This window comes from Gorilla gorilla, chromosome 15 (genome assembly GCF_029281585.2).
Source record: "Gorilla gorilla gorilla isolate KB3781 chromosome 15, NHGRI_mGorGor1-v2.1_pri, whole genome shotgun sequence".
Taxonomy (NCBI): Eukaryota; Metazoa; Chordata; class Mammalia; order Primates; family Hominidae; genus Gorilla; species Gorilla gorilla.
This window is the reverse complement of record NC_073239.2, coordinates 36654897-36673895: the sequence shown is the minus strand read 5'-3', so window position 1 is coordinate 36673895 and position 18999 is coordinate 36654897. Positions and strand designations below refer to the sequence as shown.

Below are 18999 nucleotides of genomic sequence, written 5' to 3'. Positions count from 1 at the left end.
TAGTGGAGTTAGAGTTTTCTATGTTTAGTGTTATATAATCACCAAACAAAGGTAATTTGACATTTTATTTTTTTATTTGGATGTAATTTATTTCTTTCTCTTGCCTGATGGCTCTGGCTCTGTTTCCCAGCACTATGTTGAATAGGAGTGATGAGAATAGACATCCTTGTCTTGTTCCATTTCTCAAGGGGAATGCTTCCAGCTTTTTCCCATTCAGTAAGATGTTGGCAGTGGGTATATCACAAATGGATCTTATTATTTTGAGGTATGTTCCTTCTATAAATGCCTAGTTTCTCGAGTGTTTTTATCATGAACCAATGTTGAACTGTATCAAAAGCTTTTTCTGTGTCATTAAGATGATTATACCATTTTTGTTTTTAATTCTGTTTATATAGTGAATCACAGTTATTGATTTGCCTATGTTGAACCCACCCTGCATCCCAAGAATATGCAAATAAGTATAGATGTTAGAGAACAGCCTCATAGCTAGTCCTTTAATTTGTATTGCTGCCTCCAAATTAGCCAGTCAACCTGCCTGTAAAACAAAGATTCCCCCAATTCTCTAAGTTTTATCAATGTGATTTTAAATTTGGGTGGGTTTCTCCTCTACTTTTTTTTTAAATTACTGATTACCATCTGTGTTCAATATCAGTAATTTACCATTAAATAAAATAAAATTTTTAGTCAAACATCACGTTACACTATCAAGATACACTATCAAGAATTGACTTGTCTGAAACATTGGAATCTATTTGGCACCTATTTGTGCCTTGTTTGCTATCCTGAGCAAAATATGACTGTTTGCTATTAAGTTTTGTAAACATTGATACAATTTATTTTTCAAAATAAACTAGTGATACTATTTCTTAAATTACAAACTAAAATCTCATTTTACTAAAATTAATAACATGAAACATACAAAGAAGAAAATGAAAACCATCCCAGAGAAAGAGGTTTTCATTACCAGGATTTAGAGAGGTATAACCTATAAGGTTCTCACTGAGTAGCAATCTAGTTGCTGGAATGTCAACTCCACTGGCATGTCAAATCCCTGAGACCAAGGACCTTTAATAATCACTCCCTAATTGCTTACCTATGTAGTAAGCTTTCCAAATGAAAAACACCCAAAACTTTTTGTAAAGTAAGGAAATACATTTTCAATTTTGTAGATGACAAAACATCATAGGACTGTCACTCATACATTTCTCCAGAAAATAATTAACTAGCATTTTTAAAATGGAAGTGGCACTGGATCAAAACCTACAAATTTTTCAGGCAAGAAAATATAACTCAGTGGCTTTATGTCTGAGAAAACTGCCACTCAAATTAAAGGATTATAAACAAATATTTTTAATAGAATAGCTCAGCATGTATTTTTTTTTCTAAAGAATCTCTTTGAATAAATTGAGAATAAACTAATTGTGGTAGGTGCAAAAAAAGTGGCCACATTTCTACTTTTTAAAAATGCTTAACCATGCAAATATATTTCTTATGTGAAAATTAAATGTACCTTTAAAAAAGCATAGTTTTTTTCCAATCACCACCTTATCTTGTTTGGGTCTTCATAATGTTAATAAATTACACTTCCATACATAGCTATTTCATCTAAAATCTTAGGAGTTTTTAAGACATCGTGTCTATCAGCAAGTCTAAATGTCTCCACCATCAAAATACATGTCAAGTTCTCCGAATTCTTCTTACTACCGTCTCCTCCTCCCACTCTCCATCAGGCAAAGTTACCAACATCATCTTTTGTACTTGGTACTGCAACATCTTCAAACTGTTCTCCTTGCTCCTATACTTGCCTCCCTCAAATCCATTCTCCACACAATAGCCAGAACGACCTGAAGATTACAATTGTTGACATTATAATTACACACTGAGAATAACCTCCAAATGCCATGAGCTGGATAACATCTGCCTACCTCTCTAATGTTGCCTTATACTTTTCCTTCTTATGCTCACCATTTCCTCATCACGATGGTCTCCTTTCTGTGCCTTACTGTACCAGCTCAATCCTCTTCCACAGTCTCCATTCTTGTTCTTCACATTGCCTGAAATGCCCTACCCTAGTCATTCAAACCTCAGCTTAACTTTCAGCTCCTCAGGGATAACTTTTCTAACTACTCAATCTAAAATAACACCACCACCCCCCGCCCTCATTCACCCTCCAGCACATCCCTCTGTTATATTCTTTCATTCTCCCACATTTTACTGTCTTTTTTGTTGTTGTTGTTGTTGTTCTTTGTCTGGCTCCCTCCACTGGAATGTCAAATCCCTGAGACCAAGGACCTTGTATATAATAATCAGTGCCTAATCACTTACCTATGTAATAAGTTTTCCAAATGATAAACACCTAAAACCTTTTGTAAGGTAAGGAAATATATTTTCAGTTTTTTAGATGACAAAACATCAGAGGAAGTTTTTGACATTTTCTCAAAAAACAGAACCATCATGGTTGGAACCATGACTGCAAACTCGTCTTTTGAGCTCCAGTCTTGTGCTAGTTTCACCACAATTGGATGCCTTGTTTAGAAAGCTAGTTCGGGCCACTCTGAGATACATCTTTTAAAACACACAGACATTCACACAAACATACATCTTTCTTTTTAATAGTATAAAATTGCCTAAGATGAAAAAGCATTCTCAGCAGAGGTGAAAGGTCTATTTTGCACTAGTTAATATCTCAGTTAAAATATCTTCTTCTAACTAATTCTAAAGCATTGTTGTCAATATTGAGAAGTGACATCCCTGGGAAGTCTCTTAATTGCATAAAACAAAACTAAAGTGAAAAATAAAAAACAAAAACAAACCAAAATAATTTGCATTCTCAGAAATATCTTTACCACTCTATCTTTCTCTCTCCATGCATTCCCTTCTCTCATCCTGTCTTTTTTTTTTCTAAACCTGTGTTTACGGCTTTGTGGTACAAGCATCTCTGTGAGCATTGTTTCTCTTTCTATCCATCTTTTCTCCTATTTTTTTGTGCATGCTTTTTCTCTTTTTTGCCTCTGTTCTCTCTTTTGCAATTATCTTGTATTTCTAACTTTGTATCTTTCTGGGACTGTATTGTACTGCTATGCTTTCACCCAAGGAAAATAGTATATGTTAGAAGTTGCAGCACTGATCATAATAGTAAAGAAACCTGCTAAAATGTTATCTACCTCTCTTCATCTCTGTCCACTTTTAAACATCTCTGACTGCATCTCTGGCTGAGCTGGGCATAAACGTGAATGAAAGCATACTTGACTGTGTATTGAATTTGCTTTATTAAATTTAAGTTTGGTATTTTAATTTTAATGTGACTCTGAGGAATGGCATCTTTCTTTATAATGTGTTACAAAAAAACTTACATTGATTTTTTCTTGTATGATTAGATATTTTTATGTTATATTATTTCATTAAAAACCAGAAAGCTCATTATCCTATAGCAGGGCTTAGGAACCATATATTCAAAAAAACCAATAATACAGTAGAGTATTTCATCTTTTATTTGAGGGGCACTGCCCTGGAGGAACTGGTCTACAAGATGCATAAAATTCTTTTTATTTAAAGACAAACTTTGAAATGATAATAATTTAGATATACTCAGTTAAATAAAGCATTATTAACATTGAATTAATCATTAATCATTTTGCCTACTAAGTGTATGGGACATTCCATTATCACTGCCACTGATAAAATACCAAATTCAAAACCCTCACATGATGCAATGGGGTATTCACTGGCATGTGTTTTGAATATTTAATCTTTAAAATGTTCTTGTCTCTTTCTTTGTCTAATTCTAATTGGCAGTCTAATAATTCCCATTGGTAGAACTCTGCAGAATTCAGGTATTGGTAAAACCCCAAAGCACATTCTCTATTGCATTAATTGTATTACAAATGAATAGAGATTTCAGAATTTATAATATTCCAACATGAGAAAATATATTTAAGGACAAATTCTGAAATAATTAGCTAATCTCCCTTTTATCAGACAGAGAAGAATAGCCACTTGTTTGAGAGTAGCATTTGGCTCCCAGCAAGGTAAAATTTTTTATCATTCTTTATATTTAAATTAAATAGAGAAAAAGAAAAAAAAGAAGAAAAATTATACTATTTGTCTTGGTTATCTGCTGCCTTGAAATTTATGAGAACAGAATTCTGCTGCAGAAACAGAGTAAGGGTGAGTTGTAAATTCAGGTGTTCAGCACTTTTCTCAAATATACATGTTTCTCAAATAAACCTCCTATTATCTAATACGTAGTACTATTTTAAAGGTGCTAAAATTTTTAATTCTACTATTATTTTAAAAATAAAAATACCAATTGATTATGAAGATTCACCACCTGGATTTCAATTTGTGTATAATACAAATGACTGATTTCATCTTTATCCTAAACCAAAGGTAAAGGGAGGAAGAGTTAAGGAATCACAATCAGTCAAAAAGGGCAGGCTGAGTCTCAGAGACAAACTTCATTGACTTCACAAGTTTGGAAACCTCTGGTTCCACACTCAGTTACATGTGTTTCCTCATCTGCACATGGTCCTTACATCCAGCAATATAAGGCTCAGAGTTAGCAATGCTAAAACAAGAAAGACATGATTCTCAAACATGTCTGAATTAGATAAGAAAACCTTTACTGAGACCCTTCCTAGAACCTCCACAGTTTCTTACTCTGAAATCCACTTAGATTCAAGCTGCTATCATATCCCTCGGAATTAATCCCAGGGCAGTGACAAAAGATCTACTGACATGGTATCCATTTTTTGCTAGAACGTATTTATCACTGAATGCTTCCTCTCTTCATTTACACAGATGTGGATTAGCTCCTAACCACCTAATTTGATCATCATATTCCCTCTACCCTGTGAAGTAAAAACAGTGAATATATTATTTCTCTTTAATAGATTCAAAATACAGATATTAAAAGATTAAATGACTTGCCTAAGGTCATTAATTGCATTAAATAACTTGCCTAAGCTTCCTAAAATTGCAGATATGGTAACTCAGCAAGGTAAAATAATTCTCAAACCAGAGATCTATTTTAGAACACCAAAATAACTTGCCTCATTTTTATCAAGATGAGTTAAAAACAGACAAAACATGTGACAAAACCTGAAGTAATTAATGAGTGATTCAGACTCAGTAAATTTCAAAGAAGATAATATTCAGGAAGTAAGGCTTAGCACTGGGGAGCAAGGGAAGCACTTTAGGTCTGTAGAAAAAGTCACTGGAATGAAATACATAGGAAACACCTAACTACTGTGCTCACTCTACCTTGGAATAGGTTAAGCAATTTATTATTTCTGAATCAGTAAAGGGTAGGCATTGAATATATTTAAGGAGAATATGTGTAAAGAACAAAGTGAAACTTACTTAAGACTGAAAGAATGTAGGCAAATGAGAGAAAGAAGAAAGAGAATGACAAGGAAGAGAGCAAAGAGGGAGGAAAAGCAAGGGATTAGGAAGATAAATTGCAAGAAAAAATTAAAAAGCAAGTAACAGGAAACAGAAGCTAAAAGCGAATGTAAAGAAATATTGTTGTAAATGAGTGTATGAAGACAGAATTAACAGGAAGAGAATGGGGAAGGATGGGAAATAAGAAAGAAGCAAGATAAAGTGAATGAGGAAGGATAAGGGAGTGAGCTGCTAGGATGGTGATCAGGTCCCCAGACACTTGGCTTCAGGAGCTGGTCTGAAAACAGTCTGGAATTGAGATATGCACAGTGTTGCCTGCAGATGCTTGCTGCTCTGCAGTCTGGAAGCTGTTGTGCGGGACAGTATGGGGATCCTCTCCACTTATGCATCTTCAGTGCCAAAGGAGTATGTATGTATGTACATATATGTATGTGTGTATATCTTTCTATCTATATCTATCTATCTATCTATACATATATATATATCTGTTGAAATAATAAGGAAGGTTAGAGATGGTGACCATCATTTAGGTTTCTGTCTTGGCCTACACTGACAATGCCTCTTTGTCTTATCTGACTAGAACAAGAAGTTTGCCCATGTGAGATCCGTTGTTTGGTGCTTTTTTTTTTTTCAGGAACTCATTTTGTACAGAGGAATGCCCATCTAATGCATATGTATCCTCCATCTCTGTGACAAATACAATTTGAGAATCAACAGAATAAAAGGTACATAAATGAGGACAAAGGAAAGAACAAAAGTGGGTTAAAGATGTTGAGTGACATGGAATTTCATCTGTTAGTTAACAGAAAATAGACGGAAATAGTAGAAAATAAAAGCAAAGGAAGAGTGAGAGAGGCTGAAACTCTCAGGTGCTCCCTGTGTCTTGGAATCCTCAACCTGGAGAAGCATGAGAAAACTAACTATAATTGAACATCTGGAATGAATAAAAGGTAGGACTAGGGGAGGGAGCTTCTGACTTAAGTTCTTAAGACCAGGTTTCTGTAGGCAGAGCAAGGTATAAATGTGGAAGCCAAGAGGTGTCTAAGTGGGTAAAAAAGAAACAGAAATGCCTAAACTAATTTGAAGAACACCAAAATACTTTTTTCCTATTTCGGTTTTCTTAGATTCACTATGTGTGTGTTTATACAAGTGTGAATATGTATTTGGAATACATAAATATGTACCCATGTGTTGTAAGTACTTATTCCATAGCATTTGCTGCTAGTTAACAAATGTTACTAGTCACATAAAACAAATGTTCTGATGTTTCCTAATAGTCGTGCTGTAAAATGCTAATATATTACCTACGTTGCCCCTGAATTTTCTTACGGATTTTTAAGGCTGATTTTTCTTTATTCTTTTCCTCCCTTCTCTCTTCCCAGTTCCTTTTTCTAGGGATGCCATTAGTAATTTCTGTCAAATTTCAATTAGGAATTTATCTCCTCCAGTCCTCCTCCCCTACATTCAGTAGCACTGCTTCAAAAAAAAAAAGTTATATTGAAATGTAATCAGCACATTATAAAATTCACCATTTAAAGTATACAAATTCAATGGTTTTAAGTATGTTTACAGAGTTTGTGCAAGCATCAACATGTTATAGCATGCATCAGTACTTCCTTTTTATTGTCACATTGCATGATATTGTATCCACAGCACTTTTGAAAATAAATATTGTATGTAGTCAAAAGTCAAGGGTAACATTTGTACATATCACATTATAGCATTTTGTTTTCATTAATAATATTTCATCTTTGAAATCATTCATTGCAATAGTGAAACATGCATGGTATCATCGTGAGTATTTATTTATAAAACATTTTATAATAATCTCAACACGATCATTAAAATACAATCACAAATATATATATATATATATTTTTGAGATGGAGTCTCGCTCTGTTGCCCAGGCTGGAGTACAGTGGTGCGATCTCGGCTCACTGCAAGCTCCGCCTCCTGGGTTCACACCATTCTCCTGCCTCAGCCTCCCGAGTAGCTGGGACTACAAGCGCCAGCCACCACACCCAGCTAATTTTGTTTTTGTATTTTTAGTAGAGACGGGGTTTCACCATGTTAGCCAGGATGGTCTCGATCTCCTGACCTTGTGATCTGCCCTCCTCGGTCTCCCAAAGTGCTGGGATTACAGGTGTGAACAAATACATTTTTAAAAACATAGCTTATAATAATATGCAGAGAAGTTCCATTATTTTTATGCATCCCAATGGATTATCTTGTGCACCTCCTTGGGTGAACACATCTAATTTTGGAGATTAGTATACAGACTAAACCTTAATTCTAGATTTCTCTGACATGAATAGAATACTTATTTAGACAAAGCTATGGCCAGAAAAGGGGGAATATTTAGACATGCAGCATCATATTTACTTAAGTGCCTAAATAAAATATTGCCAATTGATGAGACATAAATAATTCCCTAAAAAGTGTAAACTGAGGAATAAATACCTGCTTTCCTCTATCACTTGATAATGAGAGAAAAGAAAACTCATTGCAAGTTTAAAACTTCTCTGCAATTGCATTTTTTCAACTCTCAAATGAGTACATCAGATTATATGTTCTGTATGGCCAATTCCAGCTCTACTATATTTTAATTTTATTAGCCGAGATAGTCAAAATCTTTTACATATTCTGATAAATTTTGTATTATGCAAAAATGTTTGTGAAAAGAATATCATTTGGCTCTCACTCTGAGATCTGAAGAAGAAGTAGGTTATAGATATATAGAGAGCAGATGAAACTGAATTAGTATTAACTAGAACTTAAGAACAGGTTGTAGAGCAGATTCAGAGTGGTACTCAGCCAAGGCTTTAACTAGGGAATTCCTCTAAGTTAAGAGAAATATACAGATCTTGCTTGCTATCTTGGTGACCAGTTTGAAGTAAGAATACACAAGAGCACCAAAGCACAACAATGTGATGGGAATAAGCAAGGAACAAATTTAGAAACCAGTCATATAGGTAACAACCAGGAACCAAGAATTCCATAGGAACTGGTGGCAGAAGCAACTGTGAAAGCACTTTATTCTGTGACAGGAAGAAAGGGAACTAAAACCTAGCAACTAATCTAACATTTAGAGACAGTGGACCACCACTAACGGCAACAAAAACAAACAAAACAGACAAACTTGATCATGCTTCAGTTTTGCTTTAATAAGACACCTTCTAATATTCTTCAAGCAAAGTAGCCTGGAATCCTACAGGAGTGAAGTTACCTAGAAGCCTGAGGTTAAATGGGCATGAAAATGTGGCTACAGAAAAACATATTTTATTTTAGTGAGGAATAAAGAGGATGAAGAATAGAAGGGTTAACTCAGGATACAAGACATAAGTTGTCTTCAGCTACGGAATGTTGGTTGGGACAAATAATGTTCTTATCTGGAGAGGAGATACAAAACAGATGAAAAGGTGGTTATAACAGATAACAATTTGCCCTATTTTATTCTGCAGAGTGAGAAATTATGGAAACAGAGAACCTCACAGTGGTGACAGAATTCATTCTTCTTGGTCTGACCCAGTCTCAAGATGCTCAACTTCTGGTCTTTGTGCTAGTCTTAATTTTCTACCTTATCATCCTCCCTGGAAATTTCCTCATCATTTTCACCATAAAGTCAGATCCTGGGCTCACAGCCCCCCTCTATTTCTTTCTGGGCAACTTGGCCTTACTGGATGCATCCTACTCCTTCATTGTGGTTCCCAGGATGTTGGTGGACTTCCTCTCTGAGAAGAAGGTAATCTCCTATAGAAGCTGCATCACTCAGCTCTTTTTCTTGCATTTTCTTGGAGCGGGAGAGATGTTCCTTCTCGTTGTGATGGCCTTTGACCGCTACATCGCCATCTGCCGGCCTTTACACTATTCAACCATCATGAACCCTAGAGCCTGCTATGCATTATCGTTGGCTCTGTGGCTTGGGGGCTTTATCCATTCCATTGTACAAGTAGCCCTTATCCTGCACTTGCCTTTCTGTGGCCCATACCAGCTCGATAACTTCTTCTGTGATGTTCCACAGGTCATCAAGCTGGCCTGTACCGATACCTTTGTGGTGGAGCTTCTGATGGTCTCCAACAGTGGCCTGCTCAGCCTCCTGTGCTTCCTGGGCCTTCTGGCCTCCTATGCAGTCATCCTCTGTCGTATAAGGGAGCACTCCTCTGAAGGAAAGAGCAAGGCTATCTCCACATGCACCACCCATATTATCATTGTATTTCTCATGTTTGGACCTGCTATTTTCATCTACACTCACCCCTTCCAGGCTTTCCCAGCTGACAAGGTAGTTTCTCTTTTCCATACTGTCATCTTTCCTTTGATGAACCCTGTTATTTATACACTTCGCAACCAGGAGGTGAAAGCTTCCATGAGGAAGTTGTTAAGTCAACATATGTTTTGCTGAATAGAAGAAAGAGAAAAGCAAGACAGGAGAAAGTCCAGTTGAATTTAGCTAAATCATTTCCTCATTCATGCATTGAATCAGTCAGTCATTTAGCAAGTATTATAATTATTAAGCACTTCCCATTTTCAGGCACTATTCCAGGCATATGAATGAGACAGGTAAGATTCCAGGTCTCCTAGATTTATATTCAAGGGGATAAATACAGGTTATTAAATTTGAAAAACAACTATAGTTTCAGAAAGAAACAGTGTTCCGTAGCAAGCAGAAAGTGGTATTATGCTAGAGATTAGCTGGGGAGGTGGTAATTACCTTACTTTTGGTTGTTAAGTGAGGCCTCAAGTGGTGTTTAGCTGAAACCAATATGATTTGAAAGAAACAACCATGCAAATATCTGGGGACAGAAATTCTAGGCAAAAAGGCTGACTAGTAAAAGAATCCAAAGATCTTATGAGCTTGTTATATTTGATGACCATAAAAAGGAAGAGAACAGCTGTACTATATTTAGTGAATGTGAAAATGGCAAAAATTGAAGTCGAAGAATTTGGTAGGGGTAAAATTATGTACAGCATTTCAGTCAATAAGAAGTTCAATTTATTCAGATTTCAAAAGGAGATTCTTGAAAGACAATAAGCAGGAGAGTAACTCTAATGTTTCCTATTTGACTTAAGGGAAGATCCTCAAGATTCTGATTACAGAACTATGAGTAGTAAAATATCATTAAGTGGAAAGTGCGTGCTGCTAAGTATTTTTTACTTATGTCAACACTTAAAAGGTCTAGTTACTTTTTCTAATTTGATAGAGAGAGAAAATTAAAACTGTTATATTTTATCAGAAACCGTGAAAAGACAATTTAGCTATATATTTCAAAGTTTTGCAGAGATTTCTGCTTATTCCTAATGGGTATTTTTTAAACATTAGATAAAAACTTGAGTTCACTTACAAATTATTTCACCCTGAATGCAATGATCAATAGTTATATGTAATACAAGTTATTATTTAGATAACTAAACCACTCTGATTATTTGAATAAGCATATATAAGGCATTAGATACTTACAAATCATTGAAGAACTATAAGACCAGGCTGTAGACCTGGCTTACTAAAATAAATTTCTAAACATTACCAATAAATTGGTCTATATAAGGAGTAACTGTCCCCACAGCAATTATGAATGTAGGGAACACAGAAATCATTTTTTAACTGCCAGTTCCACGATTACAGCATTTGAACCATCTGCCTATGATCAGGAAAATACTCAGTATTGCTCTAATCCTGTTAGACATCCCTACACAAAATGGAAACCTTAACATTTTGTAATATCTATTACCACTTCCTTCATTTCATTTTTTAAATTTACTTTTAAAACTATTATTATTATTATTAAAGCCTACATAACTCAGTGGTCTCTCATCCAAGTATTAACCAGACCCAATCCTGCTTAGCTTCTGAGATGAGACACGATCAGGCACATTCACTTCCTTCACTTCTAAATTTTAATCTTTCATAAGTGAATTAGAAGTCCTGAGAATATATCAGAGACTGATTTTAAACCTGGCAATCTACGAATGAGCCAGAGATTGACTGAGTCCTATGAAACCTGAAAATCAGCTTCAACTCCACAAAACCTTTATTTAAATTAAGGCAGGGCTTCTTAACTTCGGCACGATTGGCATTTTGGACAAAATAATTATTTGTTGTAGGAGGCTGCCCCATGCATTGTAGGTTGTTTAGTAGCATTCCTGACCTCTACTTACTAGGTGCCAGGAGCATTTTCTTAGTGTAACAACCAAAAATATTTCTACATATTGCCAAATGTTCCCTAAAAGGTAAATTTTTTACAATGAGAAACACAGCATTAAGGGGATTTACTTCTATGTCCATCTTGTAATGAGGTGTGTGAACTTTCTTTGCAGGAAGTAACATGAACTGGAGCCTATACAACCTATAATTTTTAATAAACAATATCCATAATTTAATAAAAATCATAAGAAACACCAGAAGAGTGAAAAAAATTTTCAAAATAAAGAAAAAAGATAAATAATTGGAATATAATCAGTCTACCCAGAGTATGAAAGTGAATAACAGTAACATTATAATAACCATGACTAGTATGTTCAAGACAGTAGAAGAAAAGATGTAATAAATAGATAAAAGGATAGCAAATTTCACCAGACAGTTAGAATCCATAAAGAGAAGTAAATGAAAATTGTAGAACTAAAAAATTTTGAAATTAAAAATTCATTAGATGAGTTTAAAATCAGATTAAACACAGGAGAAGACTACAGAGTGTGCTGGAAGTTAAATCAATAAAAATACTAAAATTAAGAATGCAAATAGGAAAAATGGAAAAATACAAGAAAAAGTATTAGAGATATGTGAGATGCAGTGAAATCTCATATATATATATATTTCAATTACATATGTGTAATTATATACATAATTGAAGTCCAAGTGGATAGGCAAACAAGAGAATGAGAAAGGTGAAATATTTGAGGAAAGAATTACCAATAACTTTTAAAACCTGATAAAAGACAACAAGCCACAGGAAAAAAATACACTGTGAACCACAAGCAGAATAAACAATGAAAAAGACCTAAACACATCAACATGTGACAATAAAAATTAAAAACAGAGAATCTTAGCAGCTGGGATGAGAGACTGTCCTTTAGTTTAAAGGGAACTGATAAATTTCTTCATAAAAGAAACACAGAAGCCAGAGAAAAATGGAAAAACATCTGTAAATTGATGAAAGAAGATAATATCAACCTAAATGTCTATATGAGATAAAGTAAATCATTTAAGTAAAGATGAGATAAAGACATCTTATGACAAACAAAAATGAGAGAATCTGTTGCCTAAGAACTTCTAATAAATAAATATTAATGGCAGTTCTTCAAATAAAAGAATCCTGGAGAAAAACACTAAATTAAAGGAAAAAATAAAGAAGTAGACTGGCAAATAAGTTGGCATATGTAAATAAGTATACACTGAATATTGACTATACAAGCAATAGTATGATGTCTTACATAATTTGCTATAGATAGATACATATATACACATATATAAGAATATTAGAAGTTTGTCTTTCTGTACCTGGCTTATTTCACTTGACATAATGACCTCCAATTCCATCTATGTTTTGGCAAATAATAGGATCTCATTCTCTTTTATGGCTGAATGGCACTCCATTTTGTATAGGTACCATATTTTCTTTATCCATTTTTCTGTTAATAGACACGTAGGTTACTTCCAAATATTGGCAACTGTGAATAGTACTGCAATAAATATGGGACAGGAGATATCTTTTGATATACTGATTTTTTTTTCTTTAGGGTATATACTTAGGAGTGGGATTGCTGAATTGCAAGGTAACTCTATTCGTAGTTCTTTGAGGAACCTTCAAACTGTTCTGCATAGAGGCTGTACTAATTTACATTCCCATCAACAGTGTTCTCCACATCCCCACCAATATTTGTTATTTGATTTTCATCTCTCTGATGATCAATGATGTTGCATACCTTTTCATATACCTGTTTGCCATTTTTATGCCTTCTTTTGAGAAATGTCTATACAAATGTTTTGCCCATATTTTGATTGGATTAATAGATTTTTTCCTATAGAGTTGTTTGAGCTCCTTGTATATTCTGGTTTTTAATCCCTTGTCAGATGGGCACTTTGCATATATTTTCTCCCTTTCTCTGGTTCAATCTTGATAGGTTGTATGTGTCTAGGAATTTATTCATTTCTTCTAGATTTTCCAATTTATTAGCATATAGTTGCTCATAGTAGCCATTAATGATCCTTTGAATGTCTGTAGTATCAGTTATAATGTCTCCTTTTTCATCTCTAATTTGAATTATTTCAGTCTTCTCTTCGTTAATCTGGCTAAAGTTTTGTTGATTTTGTTTGTCTTTTCAAAAAAGTCAACTTTTTGTTTCATTCATTTTTTGTATTGTTTTCTTCATTTCAATTTCATTTATTTCTGCTCTACTCTTTATTATTTCTTTTCTTTTGCTAATTTTGGTTTTGGCTTGCTCTTGCATTTCTAGTTCTTTAAGATAAATCATTAGGTTGCTTATTTGAAGGTTTTTTTTCTTTTTAAAGGAAGCATTTGTAGTTATAAACTTCCCTCTTTGTTCTGCTTTTGCTATATCCCATACGTTTTGGTAGGTTGTTTTTCATTTATCATTTGTCTTAAGGAATTTCTCAATTTCCTTCTTAATTTCTTCACTGACCCACTCGTCATTCAGGAGCATATTGTTTTATCTCTTCCAACTTGGAGCTCCACTCCATCTCTAGTGGTCATCTTCCTGAGTTGTCATGGCCAATCAGATGCTGAAGCAAATGCTTTTAAAGAATCAAGTTTACATTGGTGCAGCCCTAGTTTTAAGGAGATTGAGAGTTTTTACTGGACCTCACCTCTACAGCATCTATCCTCATGTATCAACTGATAACTTGCCTCATCACCATGGATCCTTGGCAGCAAAGGCTGTATTTGAAGATATTCTAGGCCAGATATGGGGGAAGAGGAAGCAAAGAAGATGGTAAGTGAAGCCACTGCAGCTGGCTTCTTCAACAACCTGGGCTCTGGAAGCCACATTGATCTCAGCATTATAGGCAAGAGCAAGGTAGATTTTCTTGGCCCATTCACAGTGCCCAAAAAGAAGGGGACTAGATTTGGCAGGTACAGGTGTGAGAAAAGGGACCACTGCAGTCCTCACCAAAGAAGCCACTACTTTTTTGAGGCGTTGGAAGAAAAGTCCAACCAATGGACACTTTCTGAATGGTGTCAGTGGGTGGCTGGCTATTGCTGTAGAAGATGGCAGCCATTGGAGGCCCTCCTGCAAGACATTTATTTGGCTATGTTTGCTGAATGAAACTCAATAAAAAATGAAAACAAAAGAAAAGATTGAATAAAACCTAGTATTTATTTTATAGCACAACAGGATAAATATAGAGCTTATCCACTGATGGTGGAAATGTAAATTAGTTCAGCGAATGTGAAAAGCACTTTGGCAATTTCTGAAAGTTAAAACAGAATTACCATTTGACCCAGCAATTCCATTATTGGGTATATACCCAAAGGAATATAAATTATCCTACCATAATGACACATGCACGCATGTGTTCTTCACCTCACTATTCAAAATAGCAAAGACATGAAATCAACCTCATCTCCCATCAATGGTACAATAGATAAAGAAAATGTGGTACATATATACCATGGAATACTATGCAGCCATAAAAAGGAATGAGATCATGTCCTTTGCAGCAACCTGAATAGAGCTGGAGGCCATTATCCTAAGCAAACAAATGCAGGAACAGAAAACCAAATGCTTACAAGTGGAAATACAAATACTCACTTCTAAGTGGAAGCTAAACATTAAGTACATATGGACACAAAGAATGGAACAACAGACCTTGGGGTCTACTTGAGGATGGAGGGTGGGAGGAGGGTAAAAATAGAAAAACTACCTACCAGGTACTATGCTTATTACCTGGGTGATGAAATAATTTGCACACCAAATCCCCGTGTCATGCAATTTACCTACATAGCAAACCTGCACATGTACCCCTGAATCTCAAATAATAATAATTATACATTTTAAAATAACTAAAAAAGTATAATTGGATTGTTTATGACACAAAGAATAAGTTCTTGAGGAGATACATATGCCATTTTCCATGATGTGATTATTGCATATTGCATATATGTAACAAAGCATCTTATGTGCCACATTAATACGTGCACCTACTATGTACCCACAAAAATTAAAAATAAAAAAGTTCTTAAAGTAAAATAAAATGAATTTTATAAAAATTAGGTGGAAAATATGAAAATCATTATATCAATGTGAATTGAGAGTCTGGATAATAATCCAACAATTTGGGCTGAATAAATCATTCTCAGAGAAGGGAGATCCAGGTATGTTTAAATTATTCCGCTATACTGATTGGACCAAATGATTTTATTTGAATGATCACATAACATAGAGAAAGTAGCTCAGTTCCTTTTACGGATGAAATTATTTTAAGAGGAATAAATAATAGGACTACAAAAATAAAATGCTTGATTCATGGCTTGGAACATAATAGTATGTTACCATATCAATGTTACCATTGCACTTGTTAAGAATTATAGGGAGGAAAATATGAGGAAATTTAAGTTCACTATGATAACAGTCCAAAAATGGTCAAATATTTACACACTTATTAAGCAGTAAAGATCAGGAGAGAAATAGTTTTGCTGAGCACTGTATCTTTGCCAGATCCATGTGCAGTTGCAAATGAACTTACTTGCATACTTCACAGAAACACAAAAGACCCAGATGCTGAAGTTCAGATAGAGTAATTGTGTTATTGTAAGAGTATAAAGCACAGTGAAGGAGTAGACTTACAGCTATGGATGAGAAATATAAAGATTTCCATCTTCAAATTCTATTACCTTTTGAAAGAAATAGGTTTTCATGCTACTCTGAATAATGCTTTCAAATATAATGTTTAGAATATAAGGCACTTATGACTAAATGCTTATATTAGTGATATTAACTATGCATAGAAAAGTGCATGTAATTAAATCTTCACTATGATACTAGATATTATATTTTTAAAATTTAAGCTGTCAATATCATACTGAATGGGCAAAAACTGGAAGCATTCCCTTTGAAAACTGGCACAAGACAGGGATGCCCTCTCTCACCACTCCTATTCAACATAGTGTTGGAAGTTTTGGCCAGGGCAATTAGGCAGGGGAAGGAAATAAAGGGTATTCAATTAGGAAAAGAGGAAGTCAAATTGTCCCTGTTTGCAGATAACATGATTGTATATCTAGAAAACCCCATTGTCTCAGCCCAAAATCTCCTTAAGCTGATAAGCAACTTCAGCAAAGTCTCAGGATACAAAATCAGTGTACAAAAATCACAAGCATTCTTATACACCAACAACAGACAAACAGAGAGCCAAATCATGAGTGAACTCCCATTCACAATTGCTTCAAAGAGAATAAAATACCTAGGAATCCAACTTACAAGGATGTGAAGGACGTCTTCAAGGAGAACTACAGACCACTGCCCAAGGAAATAAAAGAGGATACAAACAAATGGAAGAACATTCCATGCTCATGGGTAGGAAGAATCAATATCGTGAAAATGGCCATACTGCCCAAGGCAATTTACAGATTCAATGCCATCCCCATCAAGCTACCAATGACTTTCTTCACAGAATTGGAAAAAACTACTTTAAAGTTCATATGGAACCCAAAAAGAGCCCACATCGCCAAGGCAATCCTAAGCCAAAAGAACAAAGCTGGAGGCATCACACTACCTGACTTCAAACTATACTACAAGGCTACAGTAACCAAAACAGCATGGTACTGCTACCAAAACAGAGATAGAGATCAATGGAACAGAACAGAGGCCTCAGAAATAACGCCACATATCTACAACTATCTGATCTTTGACAAACCTGAGAAAAACACGCAATGGGGAAAGGATTCCCTATTTAATAAATGGTGCTGGGAAAACTGGCTAGCCATATGGAGAAAGCTGAAACTGGATCCCTTCCTTATACCTTATACAAAAATCAATTCAAGATGGATTAAAGACTTAAACGTTAGACCTAAAACCATAAAAACCCTAGAAGAAAACCTAGGCATTACCATTCAGGACATAGGCATGGGCAAGGACTTCATGTCTAAAACACCAAAAGCAATGGCAACAAAAGACAAAATTGACAAATGGGATCTCATTAAACTAAAGAGCTTCCGCACAGCAAAAGAAACTACCATCAGAGTGAACAGGCAACCCACAAAATGGGAGAAAATTTTCGCAACCTACTCATCTGACAAAGGGCTAATATCCAGAATCTACAATGAACTCAAACAAATTTACAAGAAAAAAACAAACAACCCCATCAAAAAGTGGGCGAAGGACATGAACAGAAACTTCTCAAAAGAAGACATTTATGCAGCCAAAAAAACACATGAAAAAATGCTCATCATCACTGGCCATCAGAGAAATGCAAATCAAAACCACAATGAGATACCATCTCACACCAGTTAGAATGGCAATCATTAAAAAGTCAGGAAACAACAGGTGCTGGAGAGGATGTGGAGAAAGAGGAACACTTTTACACTGTTGGTGGGACTGTAAACTAGTTCAACCATTGTGGAAGTCAGTGTGGCGATTCCTCAGGGATCTAGAACTAGAAATACCATTTGACCCAGCCATCCCATTACTGGGTATATACCCAAAGGACTATAAATCATGCTGCTATAAAGACACATGCACACGTATGTTTATTGTGGCACTATTCACAATAGCAAAGACTTGGAACCAACCCAAATGTCCAACAATGGTAGACTGGATTAAGAAAATGTGGCACATATACACCATGGAATACTATGCAGCCATAAAAAATGATGTGTTCATGTCCTTTGTAGGGACATGGATGAAATTGGAAATCATCATTCTCAGTAAACTATCGCAAGAACAAAAAACCAAACACTGCATATTCTCACTCATAGGTGGGAATTGAACAATGAGATCATATGGACACAGGAAGGGGAATATCACATTCTGGGGACTGTTGTGGGGTGGGGGGAGTGGGAGGGATAGCACTGGGAGATATACCTAATGCTAGATGACGAGTTAGTGGGTGCAGCACACCAGCATGACACATGTATACATATGTAACTAACCTGCACAATGTGCACATGTACCCTAAAACTTAAAGTATAATTAAAAAAAAAAAGAAAATTATCTTCACCCAAACCTTTTAAGGATGAATCAAAGCTTATAAGCTAGTTGGAAGGGAAAGGAAAAAAAAAAAAAAAAAAGAAAATCCCTTCTAGACATTGGCTTAGGCAAAGACTTCATGACCATTAGCACAATAGGAAGAGTGTCAAATATCTGAAAAAAGGCAACAGTAAAAAGCTTTTAAGCAAGTAAAAAGACACTGTTTTATCATAAGGCGAGAAAAGCAAATAAAACTGTAATAAATATATGTGTTTTTCCCCAAAATTAACAAAGATCAAAAATGAAGTTGGAAAAAATGGCAGTTTTTGCTAGTAGAGCATACATTGGTACAACATCTATGGAGGACGTCTTGCAATAATTACCAAAATTTAAAAGTCATTTCCTCTGATTCAACAACTCCAAAATCCTAGATGCTTATCTTACTGGTATACTCACGCAAGA

General features: G+C 35.0%; 1 protein-coding gene and 1 pseudogene across 2 annotated transcripts; both read left to right on the top strand.

Moving 5' to 3' along the window:
- The first annotated feature begins 6270 nt into the window (after nt 1-6270).
- OR4N5 (olfactory receptor family 4 subfamily N member 5) lies at nt 6271-12133 on the top strand. 2 transcript variants are annotated; one of them, XM_055361953.2, is made up of 3 exons: nt 6271-6353; nt 8865-9145; nt 9425-12133. In XM_055361953.2, the coding sequence occupies exons 2-3, from the start codon at nt 8876-8878 to the stop codon at nt 9800-9802; spliced, it is 648 nt and encodes a 215-aa protein (XP_055217928.2). In that variant the 5' UTR covers nt 6271-6353; nt 8865-8875; the 3' UTR covers nt 9803-12133. The 2 variants fall into 2 exon arrangements, with proteins under 2 accessions (XP_055217928.2, XP_004054855.5); XM_004054807.5 differs by lacking the exon at nt 6271-6353 and having other exon boundaries at nt 8876-9802.
- On the top strand, nt 10319-17442 carry LOC101126725 (proteasome subunit beta type-7-like; annotated as a pseudogene).
- The last annotated feature ends 1557 nt before the right edge of the window (nt 17443-18999 follow it).

Coding starts and splice junctions, on each gene's coding strand:
- OR4N5 (XM_004054807.5), top strand. CDS start 8,876: ATGGAAACAGAGAACCTCACAGTGGTGACAGAATTCATTCTTCTTGGT.